Source organism: Salvelinus alpinus, chromosome 25 (genome assembly GCF_045679555.1).
Source record: "Salvelinus alpinus chromosome 25, SLU_Salpinus.1, whole genome shotgun sequence".
Taxonomy (NCBI): Eukaryota; Metazoa; Chordata; class Actinopteri; order Salmoniformes; family Salmonidae; genus Salvelinus; species Salvelinus alpinus.
In genome coordinates this window covers 12,925,190-12,944,702 of record NC_092110.1, presented here as the reverse complement: position 1 = coordinate 12,944,702, position 19,513 = coordinate 12,925,190, and the positions used below count along the sequence as shown (strand labels likewise).

The window sequence follows — 19,513 nt, the reverse complement described above, 5'->3', positions numbered from 1 at the left end:
CAATTTGATTTGATCTGACGCCACTCGTCAAGGTCAAAACAATAGAATACAGTACAAGAGCATAAGATTGGAAAGTGCTCGAGGTTCCAAGGGTGGCTTATGATTCAGGGAGAGCTGCTTTAGATTTTTATGCTCCACAGATGTGGAATGTGTTGCAGGGGAGGGTGAGGCTTAAATGCCTGTTGCCCGTTAGAGGATTGCCCACTGTTATAAATTCCCTAAGTGAAGATTGTGTTTTTATGATCATGTTTTGTAATTTAGTATTTTATTGTGTTTTGAATGATGTGTGTGTTTGTATTGTGCAGAGCTCATTTGAAAAAGAGACTTGGGCTCAATATGACACCATGTTAAAATAATTGTTAACAATTTACAAATAAAATATGCTGAAAAGTTGTAAGATCTTAAATTGCCACCCGCTTGAATCTAATTAGCATAATACAAAAATCCCCATCAAAATCTGTCTGCGATTAGGGATGTCCCCAAATACAAAAAATCTTGGTCGACCAAGAGTCTTCTGTTCTTTCCACCAATCGATTGGTCCAAATTCTGAAATGTGTATTTTTTCATATATTGACACGTATTTTAATCAAATCAACTATATTCCCTGAGCTTGTCTGATGCTTTAAGCACACGGTTTGACTAAATAATTAGGACACACAAATGACTAGAGGGAGTCCTACCATAATTGATTTGATTGTTCTAGGCCGGGCTCACACTTGCTGCTCTATGTTAAAAGAAAGACAGCGAGTGACAGTGACTAGCACTAGTTGGCTCTCTCTCCTCCCTGCTGCATCGACACCACAGAACATCAAACATAATTTCTGCCTGAAAAGTTCTGTTACCGAAATCCCTCATTTGTTTAGGAAAAACATTCACTATTCCCTCAACCCTTGCTCTCTTTAAGTGACACGTGCATGCATCGCATAAACGTGACCAAATACCTATTTGCACGGGACTAGTATTATTATAGAACGTTGGTTATTAAATTATTACTCCAGAATGTCCATCATTCCAGAGGACGATTCGGAGGGGATTCGTTTTTTTCAAACTGCCCCCTGTAATTCTCTCCTTTTTCCCAATAAATTGACAGTTATGACAAAAGCCTGAAGTTTTCTATTCTATGTGTGAAGATACAGTATTTCAACATGTCCAGGTGATAGGGCCACACTGATAACTCAAGCTTGGTTCCAAAGTTTCTAAACCACACCAAACCATATTTCCTATAGTGTCGCCATAATATTTCAATTGAGGAAGTGTGATCATAAATCATTAGGATATTTTTGCGATTTTCTGTCTGTGTGGGTGGACCATTTCCAGATTGTCAGTGATGTGTATGCCGAGGAACTTGAAGCTTTCCACCTTCTCCACTTTGGTCCCGTAGATGTGGATGTTTCCTGAAGTCCACGATCAACTCCTTCGTTTTGTTGAGGGAGAGGCTCTGGCTCTAACCAGAATAGAAAGAGGAGTGGGAGGCCCTGGTGCACAACTGAGCAAGAGGACAAGTACATTAGTGTTTAGTTTGAGAAAAAGACGCCTCACAAGTCCTCAACTGGAGTCGCCTTTCCACTGTTGACGTTGAGACTGGTGTTTTGCGGGTACTATTTAATGAAGCTGCCAGTTAAGGTCTTGTGAGATAATTTACAACATTAACAATGTCTACACTGCTTTTCTGATCAATTTGATGTTTTTTTAGTGGACAAAAAATGTGCTTTTCTTTCTAAAATAAGGAAATGACCCCAAACTTTTGAACGGTAGTGTACACTTCATGTCTGAGCCTTTGATTTGGGACTCCACTTTGTCTTTGTACTGACGTTTTGCCTGTTTGATTGCCATACGGAAGGCATAGCTAGACTGTTTGTACTCATCCATGTTACCAATCACCTCGCCGTAGTTAACTGCAGTGGTTTGCGCTTTCAGTTGTGCGCGAACGTCTGGCGCCCGCTTCGCAGTCGTTGTTGTTTTCATTACTAATAATAACTTTGGAAATGTGTGCGTTTCTATCAAAGTAGTACCTTATTACGTTAGTATGTTGTGTTATGTCATTTCTACTGTAGCTCACTGTATGTATGGAGCATAATATATTTGTGTTTATTCCTTATAACTGCGGACACGTGAGGTAACTTTACTCATTTCATAACCTTTATGGTGTTATATTCAATCGTGCTTATGTAGCTAGCTACATTCTTCAATTACAGTGGCTCCTCCTTTAAAAGTTGTGTCATACTGCGGCACACCTTGCGTGCTGCCGCAGCATTCTGTGGCACGTCATTTAATTCTCAGCCATTTTTCCCTGTTACTGCAAGTTATTGCTAGTTTGACCACCAGAGGGCATCTTTGCGAAGCATTTGATAGTATTCCGTATTGGCATTACCAGAGAATTAAAAAACCTTTTTTTGTAATATGGTATAAGGGATTGATTTTAAGAAATTTGGCTTAATTAATTTTAGTATTTTTTATCATTATTTTCTTAACGAAATGTGTTTTTTAATTGTGTAGTATTATCTAAAATATTTTTTTCAATGATGTGACTCTCCACCAATAATTACATTTAGAGGATTGGAGGACTCTATATTAATATCTAAGGGTCATTTTCCATTAGATATTGTCAGATATTCTCATAGATCCCAAGGGGCTTTTATATAATTCTAAATTAATTAATAATAATAATCGCTTTGTTTAAAAAGTGACGATATTTTGGAGATTTCGTTTTCATTTAACTTAGAGTGAGAAAAAGGCAATTCTTGAACATGGGGTGAGACATTGTAAATAAAGCTAGTCATTTAGCATTGTTTATTTCTGGAGAAATCTAACTTGATTATTTAGCAGACATCACTTGCTTATATTCAGTCAACACATATCTTAAGAATATCAAGGAATATTTGAACATTTCGTTTCTCCATGCTTGTCTCAGAGCAGCGCTTAATGGTGCTGAAATAGACGGCCACAGCAGGAAGGCTATGTATTCTGTGCCCACTCATGGTATCTCTCTTCGGTTACACATCCTTGGAATAGCAGAACAGCATAATGGTCCGGGCGGCCCTTGCTGTGCCTGGTGAGCAGTTGGTCAAGCTCTGTTGTCAGAAGAGGAATGGAAATGTCAGGGTGAACCGAAAACCTGACGAACCCGCCACATATGTTGACTCTGCCTGTCAGAGGTGGAGTTCTAGAGCTCACAGGTGTGGCTGGCATGGATATGTATATATATATATATATATATATAAATTAAATAAATTCTCAGAACATTAACCGTTCTCTTGTTTTGTACTGTTCTGTAGTTTCGACCCAATGATTCGTCTGACAAACAAAGAACTTTGCATCCTGCAGGCCCAGGCGAATCAACCTTGGCCCTTCAGAAATTTGCTCAAAATTGCTACAGAAAAAAAGGAAGAAGATCAAGAAGATTAAGGAAAGCATAAAGAAGTTGATGAAGAAATACTGTTTTGGGTTAGAAATGTAACACTTTAGAGTACTTAAGCATTGAATACATTGCAAGTTGAGGGATTTTCACAACAGTAGCCGTGCTATAAAAAGTCTATTGTCCTGCTAATAGCAATCATTTGCATGACGGGCTACATTCTTTATTGTAACCACAATGTCACACATAATTTGTATCTACCTTTCCAATTACTTTGACCAGTTGCAACTGTAAGTAGACCTAACAAAAGAATCCTACTTCTATTAGGTTGTTAAGCCTTATAGCCTACCTCAGCCAGTTAAGTTATTTTATATACAGTAGGTCGAGGCTGGAGTGCAGTCAGATTTCTTCTCCAATTCAGCCCTCTTGTTGTTTGTAAAGTCAAATTCAAAATTCAAAAAGGCACTCGCTGTCACGTTGGTATGAAGAGGTTCGGGAGACAGGTGCAGGAATGCGTAATAGGGTTTTTTATTCAGCCCAAGCGAGGAGCGAGGAGCACCTTGAATAAATAACACACGTGCACAATGATTAACACATGGGACGAGACCCGTAATCATCTGTGCAATCCACAAGGGCACGAAAGCCCAAAACACACAGCACAGGTACTCACATGCACCAACTGATAATATAACAATAATCGACCAGATCTTGGAAACCAAAGGGCACATAAATACTAATCAGTGGAGATCGGGGACAGGTGTGCTTGATGAAAGTTCCGGAGGGATCCGTGACACTCGCACATCTGAGCTATCTTTTTTGCAGGTGCATGGCAACACCTGGATGAGATGATATCAAAGAAGAAGGAATCCGCACACTGCTCTTGATCGTATCACTGATCTTTAATAAGCTTTGTGTATCGGCCTCACGGCCTTCGTCAGAGCTTTTGGGAGTTTTGTGGGTGTGGCTAGGTCCCTTATGTAGACCTAGCCACACCCACATCCGTTCCACGCATCGAAAAGGGTTGGAGGCGAAGGAAAAACAAATAAGTGCTACCAAATATAACAATATGCATTTCATAAATATTCAAATAGTGTCGTACATAAAACATATTAAACACGTCTGTAAAACCCCAATGAGGACATCGACCTACCAAGCAAGTTTTCATAAATCATTGGGTACAGTGTAAGAAAAACGTCAGAGTAATCTGAAAGAGGAGCATAATTCATGTTCAAATTTACAACATAACATACATAGGCATTTCATCATTAAGTCCTTTAGGAAATAATGTCTGGAGGGTGAAAATCCAAACACCTTCTCTTTTACTCAAGAGTATTATTAATATCACCTCCCCTGTCTGATATCTTAAATTTCTCTATTCCACAAAATCTAAAGGTAGAAATGTCATGTTTTAGGTCATTAAAATGTACTGCGACTGGATAATCCCTGTCCTTTCTCCTAATTTAACGTTATGTTCACTGATTCTCTGTTTGAGATAATGAGAGGTTTTACCTACATGCACAGCCCACATGGACATTTAATAATGTAGATAACATGGGTAGTGGAGCACGTAATACTGTCATTTATTTGGAAACGTTTTCCTTTATGTGGGTGGCAGAAATATTCAAACACATCATATTGTTGCACTGTGCGCAACCTCTGCATTTATAGCTACCAAATGGAAGAGGGCGTAAAAGAGCCTGGCTGATTTTCGTTTGTGGCTGGCAGTTGCCATGGACCAATTTATCGTGTAAATAAAACATGCCAGTGTTTCCTGACCGCATCTCCCACTTTTCGCGAGTTCAAAGTATATGTGGTTGTGAACATTACAGAATGTTCTTTAGCTTTAGTGGGTCTTTTTTGTAGCAGTTCATCTCGTGTTTTCCCCAATGCCAAATTAAGAGCTTCGTCCACACATTGTAGAGAATAGTCTCTTCCTAGAAACCTATTGCGCATCTCCACTGCTTTTACTAGATAGTCCTGAAAATGATTTGTTGCAAGTTGGGTAGGGGAGGGGGGGGTTCACACCTAAATTTGCTTCCTCGTAATGTTTTGTCAGCCATCTTTGCTGAAGTCACCAGGGACGGGTGGCCCGCGTCAAATTCGTCATAGGAACCACTCGATATGATTGGTCATATAAAAACCTTGGGACCCAAATGCATAATGAGTGCTCTAGCTCCCCCTTGTGATGGTCTGGAGCAATGAAGCCGTGACGCTGGGTACCTCTAAGTTCCGCGGTGTAAGCTCGCAACTTTTAAAGGAGGAACCACTGTATCTCTGTAAAACAATGCTAATCGCGTCAGTGAAGTATTAGCTTCATTTGAAGCTACCCTGGCCTTATGACAACCCAAGTGGCACAGGCAATGCATCTCAGTGCTAGAGGCGTCACTACAGACACTTTGGTTCCAATCCAGGCTGTATCACAACTGGCCGTGATTGGGAGTCCCATAGGGCGGCATACAATTGGCCTGCCTTCCGTGTAGGCCGTCATTGTAAATAATAATAGTGCTTGAGCATATGATACTCCCCAAAGCATGGTGAAATACATAGAGGTGTATCACAAGCTAAACACATGTATTTTGTCAACTTCCTCTGCTTCCTTCTCCTGGTACCAGACAGGCAGACTTTACAGTGCCTCCGTGTGTGACTACCTTGAGCAGCAGTTTGAGGGACTTTGCAGGGAAAATGCCATGCAGCGAGGCGTAGGGGATTGTCTGCAGCAGGACGACCCTCAGTGGATGGGTGCCGAGGGGTGTGGTCCTCCTCCAGCAGCTCTCATGAGGTTCTCTCTGTACTTTTAAAAATTACTTGACTTATGAGGGAGTGGGAAGGATGAGGGAAGGGAGAGGATGATGAGGCAGTGGGTAGGTGGGTGAGATATTGTCACTACAATTGCATAATGGAAATGTATGTGATTTGTATGTGAACTGTACGACCAATTACAAAAACACCTTGTTCTGTAATCATCACATCTGTTAGTTGGCGGTGAACTATGTGGCCATCGAGGGCAGCAGTGTCGATCAGATGTAAAAATATCTTCTTATACTACTTGTTCATTTTCCGAGTGCATTCCACAAAGCTGTTTATCATGTCCGACTTATCCACTGCCCCCATTTTGAGGTTATAGTCAAGCACACAGTCTGGTTTGATTTTTCTCTCTCCCGTCAGGTGGTCCACCTTCCCTGTGGCCGACATGGTTGCTGTATGGACAGTGGAGAGGACATGGATGTCTCGTTTGTCATGTCACTTTACTGCCAGCTGTTGACCGTTCTCCTTGAACCCCACCTCCCCTCTCTGCATCTTCCTGCATCCGAATGCCGGCATCCCCTTCCTGTTCGACCTGACTGTGCCACAGGCCCCTGTGCTGTTGGAGAGCAGATGCTGGAAGAGTGTGGGACTGCTGTACGAATTGTCCACATACAAATTGTGTCCCTTGCCGAGATGAGGAGCCAGCATGGTCCTCACCACAGACCTGGACACCCCAAGCCCCTCATAATGTTGGATGTCAGTGGTGGACCCTGTGTAGACTATAATGTCCTGGACAAATCCTGTCTTCACGTCGCACATGACAAAGAACCAACCTTTCCGTAACATCAGGGACTCACCAACGCATAGTTCCTTGTACGGCACAAAGACCCGACCAAATGCTGATGTCAGGCTGGTAAGAACATTTCTTATTTTGTGTAACGGGTCATTTAGGTTGCAGTAGCATTGTTGGCGAAATGCATCGCAGCAGAACTAGGAAGCGGTCTTGGGATAAGAGGTTGTCAAAGAAGGGAGTTGCAAACATAGGATCTGTGCTCCAGTATTCTCATCGGGAGTTCTTTACTATTCCCATAAGGACATTCACCAGGAAGGTATACATTTCACTAATTGTGGTTGTCACCCATTTAGCGAGTTTCCCCCCCACTCCTGGCTCTCTTCTCCTGTAGCTCCAAGGTATAACAACTTGAAGCACTCTGCCTCAGATGGAAATGGCAAGGGGCTTTGCACTCCAGACTGGGACTCATCAAAGCAAACAGCAGGGCCAGGAGGGGTGGCGGCCTTCCACTGTCGGTCTGCCTCCTTCACCACCCGCATCTTCAAAGGGACCTCCAGTGGACAAGGGGTCCTCAGATTCAGGGTTCTCAATGGCTATAAGGTTAGGGGGGAGCTCCTCACTGTCACTGTCACTGTCAGAATCCGATTCCTGACTTTCATACTCAGACTCATTGTCAGAATTGTAAAAAATCTCCAGAATTTACACATTTGTGAGTTGTCTCCTTTTGAAAGACATTGCTAATGCTACAGCTTATCTCACTAGCTACATACATAAACAACAACACTGAACGACTCAGAGTGAGAGGTTACGTGATTGACTGCCGGCACGTGCCACTTGTATCAATAAATCCCTATTAGAAAATGTTTTGTGTGGTAATTATTTATATATTTATTGCTTTATTCACATGTTATGAAGTACTGGTGATTCCAGCTATTCCAGCTATGTGTGGAGCCATGTTTGCTGACATACAATGTATACCGGGTTTCACGTAATCGTCTGTCGGACCAAAGATGTTATATCAAAATGAGGTGAGTAAGGGTTCACTCATTTTTCGAGAACTTCCGGAAGTGAATAGTGGGATGTGAATGATTTGTAGACGACACACCCCCTTCAACATGCATACTATAAACTAGAGGTTGACCGATTATGATTTTTCAACGCCGATACCGATACCGATTATTGAAGGACCAAAAAAGCCGATACCGATTAATCGGCCGATTTTTGCATATATATTTGTAATAATGACAATTACAACAATACTGAATGAACACTTATTTTAACTTAATATAATACATCAATAAAATAAATTTAGTCTCAAATAAATAATGAAACATGTTCATTATTGTTCAATGTTCAATTTGGTTTAAATAATGCAAAAACAAAGTGTTGGAGAAGAAAGTAAAAGTGCAATATGTGCCATGTAAAAAAGCTAACGTTTAAGTTAGAACATATGAAAGCTGGTGGTTCCTTTTAACATGAGTCTTCAATATGACTATTTCTCTCTATACCATTTGTATTTCATATACCTTTTGACTATTGGATGTTCTAATAGGTACTTTAGTATTGTCAGCCTAATCTCGGGAGTTGATAGGCTTGAAGTCATAAACAGCGCAATGCTTGAAGCACAGCGAAGAGCTGCTGGCAAAAGCAGGAAAGTGCTGTTTGAATGAATGCTTACGAGCCTACTGCTGCCTACCACCGCTCAGTCAGACTGCTCTATCAAATCATAGACTTAATTATAATGTAATAACACACAGAAATACGAGCCTAAGGTCATTAATAGGGTCAAAACCTGGAAACTATCATTTCGAAAACAAAACGTTTATTCTTTCAGTGAAATACGAAACCATTCCGTATTTTATCTAACGGGTGGCATCCCTAAGTCTAAATATTGCTGTTACATTGCACAACCTTCAATGTTGTCCTAATTATGTACAATTCTGGGAAATGATTTACGGTCTTTGTTAGGAAGAAATGGTCTTCACACAGTTTGCAACGAGCCAGGCGGCCCAAACTGCTGCATATACCCTGACTCTGCTTGCACAGAACGCAAGAGAAGTGACACAATTTCCCTAGTTAAAAGAAATTCATGTTAGCAGGCAATATTAACTAAATATGCAGGTTTAAAAATATATACTTGTGTATTGATTTTAAGAAAGGCATTGATGTTTATGGTTAGGTACACATTGGTGCAACGACAGTGCTTTTTTCGCGAATGTGCTTGTTAAATCACCCGTTTGGCGAAGTAGGCTGTGAATCAATGATAAATTAACAGGCACCACATCGATTATATGCAACGCAGGACAAGCTAGATATACTAGTAATATCATCAACCATTTGTAGTTAACTAGTGATTATGTTAAGATTTAATGTTTTTTTTATAAGATACGTTTAATGCTAGCTAGCACCTTACCTTGGCTCCTTGCTGCACTCGCATAACAGGTAGTCAGCCTGCCACGCAGTCTCCTTGTGGAATGAAATTTAATCGGCCATAATCAGTGTGTCCAAAAATGCAGATTACCGATTGTTAGGAAAACTTTAAATCGGCCCTAATTAATCGGCCATTCCGATTAATCGGTCGACCTCTACTATAAACAGACCAAACTCATCTTGTCTCCTCATATTATCTTTGGTCTCTGGGAAAAAAACAAACATGGCAGCTTGCAGAAACTACCCATCGTCGGATTACTTTCCATTTCTAGAAAGTGTTTTACTCAATTATTTAGATCAATGGTGAGCTCACCAATGATGTGATTAATTATAAATAGTAAGTGCTATTTGCTAATTCATATTGTAGTTAATGTCAGTTGAGAGTTATAAAACTATCACCGCTTGTGCGCTAGGACAAATGTAGCCTACATTTTCCAGTTTGGATGATTGTGTTATGCTGTAGCTACTTCTGTGAATGTCTGAACATTGCATTCAAAATAAACTGCTCAAATTCTGGACATAACTTTGTAAAGACTGTGTTTGTACAAAATGTTTCTGAAAAAACAGTGTGGCCAGCTCAAATGCTGATTGTTGCGTCATACCGAAACTGGACGTTCTAAATAAGCGTTCTAATCACACCGGTTTGTTCATATGCTACAGGGACCACTGTAGAATGGGTTTGATCGTACGCTACAGGGACCACTGTAGAACTGTAGAATGATCACACCCATGTGTTGGTATGTGTGAAAACGTTAAAGTCCCAAGCTACAATAAATGCTCCATCGGGATATGCTGCTTCTAGTTTGCACAAAGTCCAGTGTAGTTCCTTGAGAGCCGTAGGCTTGAGATGGAAAATACACGGCCATGACGATAACCTGACGATAACCGATGACCGAAGAGAATTCTTTATCTTATTTGGGTTTACAGTATATGATAGTCTGTGATGCTTCCCCTCCTTCTTACTGTAGCAAGGGAATGCTTTGATGTTGATTCGAAATTAGAACAATTCATGTTTAGCAGTTCCCTCAAGATTCATACTGCACATTATGACCACCTAGTTATTGTAATTAAATATTTCCTAAGTGTGGCATTTGAATTACATTAAAAACCATGGTTGAAGAAGACATTTTTCATATCTTTCATATCTACTTGAGTCATCACAGTATGTACAGTAGACTACAGTAGTAGAATAATAACGTATTGGACGGAGACCTTATCAGTCAAAACCACTCAAAAACCCAAGAGGGATTTCACACACTTCTAACAGTCTCCAAACTAGCACTGTGATAGCTACAATGACCTCTAGTTGACCTTCAGCTCAGTTGGCTGCCTTCAGCTCCCTCTCTCTTTCTCCCTCTCTCTCTATCTGTCTCTCCCTTCATCTTTCTCCCTTCCACACTCACTATCTCCCTCTTTCTTTCTCTCTCTCTCTCTCTCTCCATCTCTCTTTTTTTTCTTTCTCCTCTCTCTTTCCCTCCCCGCCCTCATACTGTACGGTACACTACAGATCTCACCACCACACTGGCACATACCATAGACATACACACCAGGCCATGTGTCACACACGCTCAGATTTGCTGAGAGCTATCAGTGGAGAAGCTCTTTGCTGGGTCCTGACAAGGCCACACAGTTCACTGCTGATCCAGACTGTCTGACAGCTGCGTGTGTGAGCGTGTGAGCGTGCGCATGCGTCACTCTCACAAAGACTCTGCTTGTCAGCACTAAAGTCGAGAGAAGTTGGGGCCAACTATGAGTGAGGCAAGGTTGAACTATGGGAGGGGGGACAACTATGGACATAAGAGGGAAAGCTAGGAGAAAGGGCACACTGTGACAGCAGTGCAAACTACTGCAGTATGAGGCATTCTGAATGTATCTGCGTCACCAATTGAACTGGCCAGATGTGTTTTACTCTATTCTGAATCCATCCACTATTTCCAGTGAGTTCATTCAGCAGTCAGGGGTTAGGTGCTCTGCCTTGATGTTTGCAATTCCTCTGCTGCATAACCATATGTGCGGCAGGTAGCCTAGTGGTTAGAGCGTTGGGCAAGTAACCAAAAGGTTGCTAGATCAAATCCTCGAGCAGGTAAAACTCTGTCATTCTTCCCCTGAACAAGGCAGTTAACCCACTGTTCGTAGGCCGCCATTGTACATAAGAATTTGTTCTTAACTGACTTGCCTAGTTAAATAAAGGTAAAGTAAAAAAATGTGTTCCCTGCTGTTCAAAATACAAAAGGATGACAATGTGTATGTCAACAGGCTAAGCAGTGTGAACAGATTTGAGCAGCTAAAATACAACTTGCCTTTTCGGTTAATGATGACTGGAGGGATTAAGAAGCATGTTATCCCATTTGAACATCAGCCTTTCAAATAAACAGAGAAATACAATGTATGTGTTGTCTGTGGGTTTCGGGGTCCTCTAAGGTGTGTGGTTGTCCCTGCTATTGTGAGAAGCAGTCGGTCAGTCCATACTGTACATCAGTTCACCACTGTATCGTGGTGTAAAAATAGCACATCCGCTTCTATTAATAGACAGCACATCCAAGGTCCTATCAGGAAGCTGACTATCAGCGCCATTCTGGGGGCTGTACTGATGCTGAAGGTTGTGTATCAACACATAAGTGTGTCAACAACAAAAAACTGATAAATCAATACCCCCCCAAAGAAACCATCAGTAGAATACTCTTCATTGAAAATAGGAAAGATTTCATGATGCCACAGTCAGTGCTGCCATGATTTATTTGTTATGCTCATCATTTTGGGTTTGCATGCTGTCAGGTTTCAGTTCTCTGCTCTCTTTCTCTCTCTCTCTCTCTCTCTCGCCCACATAGTGGACCTTTACAGTTCGTTCCTGTGCCTCCAACACCAACTCATCTCATTCGTCATCCAGCTGGAGGCTGCACCCACCCACCTGGACACCAAGGTTGCCCTCATTTGCAAATCTCATCTGCAGAAATTACAGTAGGAAAAACTGCTGCTCTTATAAAGAACAAATATAATAACTAGAGAGCTAGTAGATATAGTGAAACATCTAAGGCAACCAATCCCTTCCCATCTCACCCCAGCTGTTCTGTCTCTGACTGACTCAGAGCATGTGTAGGCTGTAGGAAGCATGTAGGCTGTGCCATTGTATAACACACTGTGAACAGCTTTCCTATTAAGTCTTCTCAAGCTGCAGGAGCTGGCTGGCTGTGCTGGCTGGACAGGTTCAGGGAAAAGTGCTGCACATAGCTCTGTGCAGGTACTGTATAATGGGTACAACATGTCTCTAGGCCTGATTAGGGTATACTACAACCCTACTTGGCTCTGTGCAGGTTTAGGGTGGAGGGTTAGGTTACAGGTTTAAGGTACCGGTTATAGGGTACACTACCTACAGTACCTAGCTATGTGTAGGTTTAAGGTAGGGTTAGGGTACAGGTTTAGGGTACATGTTTAGGATTCACTACCTACCTGGCTCTGTGCAGTTCTTATCCAGTGTGTCATTGTCTCCGTCCACGGCCATCAGCCTGCGTCCCAGACGGTTTGTTGTGTCAACCAGCCCCTGCTCCAGGACCAGGCCATGTCCTATGTTCGAGTTAGAAAAGAGTTAGGATGATACAATAATACAAAATACAGATTTTTTAAAACAATAATGGTCAAACACGGAGTAGTCCCCCCCCCCATCGTGGCATGGACTCCGCAAGGTGTCAAAAGCGTTCCACAGGGACATCTTGCCCATTTACTCTCTGAATGGCACACATACACAATCCATGTTTCAATTGTCTCAAGGCTTAAAAATCATTATTTAACCTGTCTCCTCCCCTTCATCTACACTGATTTGAAGTTGATTTAACAAGTGACATCAATAAGGGTTCATAGCTTTCACCTCAATTCACCTGGTCAGTCTGTCACGGAAAGAGCAGGTGTTCTTAATGTTTTGTGTACTCAGTGTATAACACATTACATCATCTATACACATGTATGTATAAACAAAAACGTTAAAAAAGTAGTGGATAAAAGGACAATTAGACACTTAAAAAGAAACGTCTCAGTTGGAGGATAAGATGGCAGGCTTTGGCGAAGGCATTTACATTATTGTTACCTGATAGAATTCCACATAATTTATTATTTTCATCAGACCATTAACATTTTGATTTTGGTTGGACAGCTGACAAATAAGATCATCCCTAATTTAGTTGTATAACCCACAGTAAAGCACTGCATGAGCTTCAGTTTCAACGGAACCATCTTTACAAAATGTACATACACGTTTATCTAGGGAAATATTTGTGTATCGTCTCAATAGCAAGAGGGACCACTCCTAAAGCTGTTGCTGTGACTGTATTACCGCCACTCTGGAATTCACTCTACATCAAAATGTATATTGCTTGGATAAAACAGTACGTCAGGATAAGAAACCGGCAGTGAACATGCATTGAAACACTGGGCTTTGCATCTCAAATCCTTATATAGCGAACTACTTTTGACCAGGGCCGATAGTGCACTACTTTTGACCAGGGCCGATAGTGCACTACTTTTGACCAGGGCCGATAGTGCACTACTTTTGACCAGAGCCCTATTGGATATAGCTGCCATTTGGCTTTGCATGTGGTGACTCTGTCACAGGAATATAAGGTCCAATGTTGATTAAACCAACAAGCTGTAAAAGCGGCGGTCGGATATTCAGCACCATTGAAGCAAGACAGTGATGGAATCGAAATTTGGAAGTTCAGCACCACATGAGAGTGGACAGCGACCGTCTCAGGTGCAGCCACTCTCCACTGGGAGAATCCTTGGAAATGAATCTACGTCTGACCAGGAAGTCAAAAGCCTGGAATGTAGTTAGGACTAACCAATGCTATAAGGGTGGCAGTCTATAATATTTATTTTATTGTGGTTTATCAAACCTATCCACATGTAAATAGACGGATGTGACTGAATATAATGGGACTCGTTTGTAAGTAAAACAAGCCTGATTATAACAGACAAGACAGTGCTATCTCCAGCCCTTACAGTTGCTCGTCTGTGGTGACGTATTTTACATCCTTTTAAGTATGATATCATGTTAAGCGCCTTGTTATTCAAATACAATTAGGGAACTCTGCGACATGTTTTATCCAAACAGATGATGTTCAAATGGATAATGCCCTGTTAAAGTGTTTTTCAAAAGCTTTGGTGCAATTTTCACAAGTATATGGTGAATTTTCACAAGGCAGTTGTTTCAACCCTCTAAGTACATTTTCAATTGACTAAGTATAACACACAATTCACTTTTTCACCACACTTAGTGTTTCATCTAAAAAGACATGTTTCACATTGCAATACATGTTCATATAAAGTAATTGCTTTTCACAATCCAATACTCACATTACTTTTGATATGATTGTCTTCTCATTTGTTAAAATACATTTTACTATTACTTTTGATATGATTGTCTTCTCATTTGTTAAAATACATTTTACTATTACGTAATCCGACTGCTGTTATTCGATAATCACTTAACCGTTTGGTAAACCTGTAGATTTGAAACTGGTTTGTCTACAACAGATTTTGAGAACTAGGCCCTAATGTATGTTTGTAAAGTATAAACATATAAAGTATGACATATACTGTAATGTACTATTATGATGATAACTATTTCGATTTTACTTCACAGTATGTTTGAAAAAATTGGATCAGATATGTACTGTATGTAACAAATGCGTCCCCTACACAGTAAACATGTATCCAAAATGATGTTCCTTTTTGATGGGGGAGGTTCACACTGCTTTACTAAAATAACATTAGCCATTACTGTACTGTAATACATGCCATTTACATAGCAGACACTTTTATCCAAAGTGACAACAGTGTGTCTATACATCTTGGTATGTGACCCCAGTGGGAATCAAACCCTCAACTCTGGTGTTGCTTGTGCCATGCTCTTACTACCTGAGCCACACAGGACCGCGACAATAAAATACTGTAGAATACAATACATGATTACCATACAGGTAGAAGGTGTACCATTGCCATGAGCATGCCACCTTCCTTCAGGCCATGAATGAGGCATGTAATGACATCAATCCAGACCTACTGTATGTCAGGCTTGAATTCACCGCTCCAAAAGGTTTTTCACTAGGTTCACCTCATTCGCTCCTTTTGGAGCGGTGAATTCAAGCCTGACATACAGTAGGTCTGGATTGATGTCATTACATGCCTCATTCATGGCCTGAAGGAAGGTGGCATGCTCATGGCAATGGTACACCTTCTACCTGTATGGTAATCATGTATTGTATTCTACAGTATTTTATTGTCGCGGTCCTGTGTGGCTCAGGTAGTAAGAGCATGGCACAAGCAACACCAGAGTTGAGGGTTTGATTCCCACTGGGGTCACATACCAAGATGTATAGACACACTGTTGTCACTTTGGATAAAAGTGTCTGCTATGTAAATGGCATGTATTACAGTACAGTAATGGCTAATGTTATTTTAGTAAAGCAGTGTGAACCTCCCCCATCAAAAAGGAACATCATTTTGGATACATGTTTACTGTGTAGGGGACGCATTTGTTACATACAGTACATATCAATGAGGATATTTACTGCGATGTCAATGAGAACCAATGGTCAAATGTTCAAGACAGGCTTGATGCAAACTAGTGCCTGCTAAACATAATTTTTCTTTAATTCATTGAATGTGTTTCATTTGATTACAGTACACCTATGTTGTAATGATATCTTGTTAATAAATTTCATTTTTTTGCATCAATGATTGTGAAAGATGACTTCAATGATTACACCTTTGATCACACATGGGATAGAAATGATGGAAATTACATTTTCTGTAAATGTTGCTGAGAATTGTAAGGGTATTGCCTAATGTGAAAACAGTGTAATGTGCTGTAATTTACAGTACTGTAACATATTACAGTCAAAGGACAATTTTGAAACATGTATCTTGCATTGCTATTGGATTAACTGGTTGTTAAAATATCATTCTGTTAAAAAATCTATGTTCTCATGGTATTTCACAGTAAACTTATATTTTTGATCAGTGATTGTGTGGTGAAAGGTGTCTCCAAACAACACGAATGCACAACAAAAGGTTTTGAATGTCAGCCTTGCTGCATTACAAGTGTTACCAGTTTGGAGTTTTGTACTAAGAGTTTTGAAAATTCACCAGATACTTGTGAAAATAGCACCAAAGCGATTGGGGAAAAAAGCGGTATGTTCAAACAGGGACAACAGACTACATAGGCATCTTTAATAGCATGATATAAACAGGTCTAATGATACAGAGAGCTGAGCCCTAAGGCAAGTGGGTAAACTGAAATGGTAGCCTAGGGGAGAATTTACAAAGCAGCCCTGGGACTTATTGTGTGTGTGTGTGTGTGTGTGTGTGTGTGTGTGTGTGTGTGTGTGTGTGTGTGTGTGTGTGTGTGTGTGTGTGTGTGTGTGTGTGTGTGTGTGTGTGTGTGTGTGTGTGTGTGTGTGTGTGTGTGTGTGTGTGTGTGTGTGCGTGAATGTGTGTGTGGAGAAAGTTACAGAGATTAACATATTTCAGGACTCAGAAATCCACTGTATGTGTGTGGTTCATTAAAGCTCCACATACCAGTTGTGAACTAATCTGGTCTGGAGAAGTGAGGGATAATTCATATCAAAGGCAAGCCAGCATCAAATATGAACAGTTTCAGAAATACATGTCCTCAAACTTTTTGTGCAGTTGCCAGGTGCTAATTGCCAGTTTACAAGTGATTCCTCCATATTGGTGGTAGAAAACGATTTATTTGGCTTGTCCTGTAATAAATTGCTGATTCAAACCCCAGTCTTGACCGTTCCCCTCTCCCCCTATCTTTCAATTGTTTAAGTCATTTTGTAACATTGATGTAACAACTTCCTCAGGGATCAAGATCAACAGAATATCAACAGACTAACACTTTGACAGCTGAGTGATCTCTCCTGAAACAATAATTCAAGGACTGGTCATAGTTCATATACTTTGTGTCCTGGTGCATAAATGTATAGATTTAGGTTTAATCGGTCATTTTTCGTTCAGCTCTTACACATAATTTATGGCACCAAAAGGGTACACGTACAGTCATGTTCTGTACAAAAAAAGAACAGGTTTTGTGATATTGATGTATGCTGTTGTTCTCTGTCTCTTCAGTCTTCAGAGAGAGATGTAGTACAGTTCAAATAATACAGCGAGGTCATTTTCTGGCTGTGCTGGTTGAAACCGAAGTGGTTGTCCACAAACCCAAGCAGCGGTACTGGTTGAAACCGACGTGGTTGTCCACAAACCCACGCAGCGGGCGCGCAACACTTTCTACCTCCAGCGCCCCCCAATAACTCCCCTAGGCCACCGCGACAGAGACAGCAACATGTCCAAGAAAATCATTAGAAAACGAAAACAAACATGTTTTGGGCGTCTTAAAGAAGTGGATATTTGGTGTAAATCATGAGTGTGATTGAAAATGACCTGTGACTCACGTTATATTCTAGAACATATTGCCTACGTTTTGCATAGGCCTATACTGCGGCACATTACCGTAAACTTCATGCACGAACATACGAAACACTCACACACACATACATACCCTGCGATTACCTATCCACGTGAGTCAGTCAGGCCATATATAGGCTATAGCCTATACGTCCCCTATTTGGCTGCCTATATCTGAGTTTTCCAGATGCAGGTGGAGTAAACAAATTATACAAACAGAATAGACATGTGTGCTGCACCTGCCTGCCTGCCTGGCCAGTTGAAATCCTGAGCGCTGTAATCTCGTTCCGCCTACATCTTTTTTTCTTTTTTTGAGAATGTAAGAAAACACGCACAGCACAAATACAAATCTCCATCCCGAACCATGTGTATTATAACAGCGTCCCACTATGCCGAGTTTCTAGTGGATTGATCAGAGGCAGGCAAGCAGACCTTTACATACATCATTTTAAAAAGCAGTGTCATAGATTTATTAGTTACGAGATATTTGTTGTACACCAACGCAGTGCATGCCAAATGTGCACAATCACAACATTGAATTCATTTTTAGTTCCACATAATCCCGTAATTATAAACGCGTTCCTCCCCGGGCAACCCTGGGATGCCTCGGCTCTCCGTCTCTTCTTGTAGCCTACTCACCTGTTTTTGTGAGCAGGGCGGACATGCACCACGTCAAAGATAGAATACTGCAGATAAAACAGACTTGAACGAAAAGCATCTGTCTCCTCTTGCGAACTTTGAAGATTTTAGCTATGACGCTCTTTTTCGACATGTTGCAGTTCTGCTCAGGTAACGGCTCCATGGCTGTACAGTCTGCGGGGACAGCGGGCAACGTCCTCGTTCTCCTCCCTCTCCCTGCAGATAGTGACCCACTCAGCGCCGTGCCGCAGATTGTTCGGACAGCAGGAATCGCCTGAGTATCGTTTCACACAACGAAGGGTCAGGATGCCGTCCCTGTTTCAAATGACGGAAAGGCAGATCCTCCACAGAGGCAGCAGTGTCTATGAAAGCCGCTTGTGAGAATTGTGTCCTGGCGAAAATGCTGTTGTAGTTTAATCAAAATAAATTAGGCTACACAATCTGCAAATGTTCCATTATTATAGAATATAGGCCTAAGGAGGCTAAAGCCTATATGTTTATTATCAAAATAACAATATTTGTCAAGCAGCCTAAAGCTCTGTGCCAGTTGGCATCTTCAAAAGCCACCGAGAGCACCTTTATGTGTCCGGTGTGTCACAATAAGGTAGATTTAGTGGCGTTGAAAATAAGTCATTCTCCGATATTGTTCCATTTGCTTGATATTGTCTCCCTCTCCCAAAAATACTCGGGGGCGAAAAGATTTTCTGCTAAAATATTAGCTAATCTCACACTTTCATCCCACCACAGAGCGCACTCCCCCACATGCAGCTGCAACTTCTACATGTGAGTGATGCTTGACACGTGACACACAGCAGCGAACGACCTCTCCCCCCCATGGTACCACCATGCGGGCTGCCTGCCTGTACAGTGCATTCGGAAACTATTCAGACCCCTTCCCCTTTTCAACATTTTGTTGCGTTACAGCCTTATTCTAAAATTGATACTTTTTTTATTTCATGACTCTACACACAATACTCTATGACAAAGCGAAAACAGGTTTTTGTAAATGTATTATAAAAAATAACAATAATACCTGATTTACATAAGCATTCAGACCCTTTGCTATGAGACTCCAAATTGAACTCAGGTGC

General features: G+C 41.1%; 1 protein-coding gene across 2 annotated transcripts in view; it reads right to left on the bottom strand.

Annotated features, from left to right (window-relative positions):
- Positions 1-19,190, bottom strand: part of LOC139553383 (sodium/potassium/calcium exchanger 4-like) — a 66,702-nt gene extending 47,512 nt beyond the window's left edge. The window contains exons 1-2 of one of the 2 annotated variants that reach the window (XM_071365659.1): positions 18,423-19,190; positions 12,771-12,884 (exon numbers count right to left, since the gene is read on the bottom strand). In XM_071365659.1, coding sequence (XP_071221760.1) covers positions 12,771-12,884; positions 18,423-18,585 — 277 coding nt within the window. In that variant the 5' untranslated portion in view covers positions 18,586-19,190. The remainder of the gene's footprint in view (positions 1-12,770; positions 12,885-18,422) is intronic. The other variant, XM_071365660.1, reaches the window with a different exon arrangement.
- Positions 19,191-19,513: the final 323 nt, after the last annotated feature.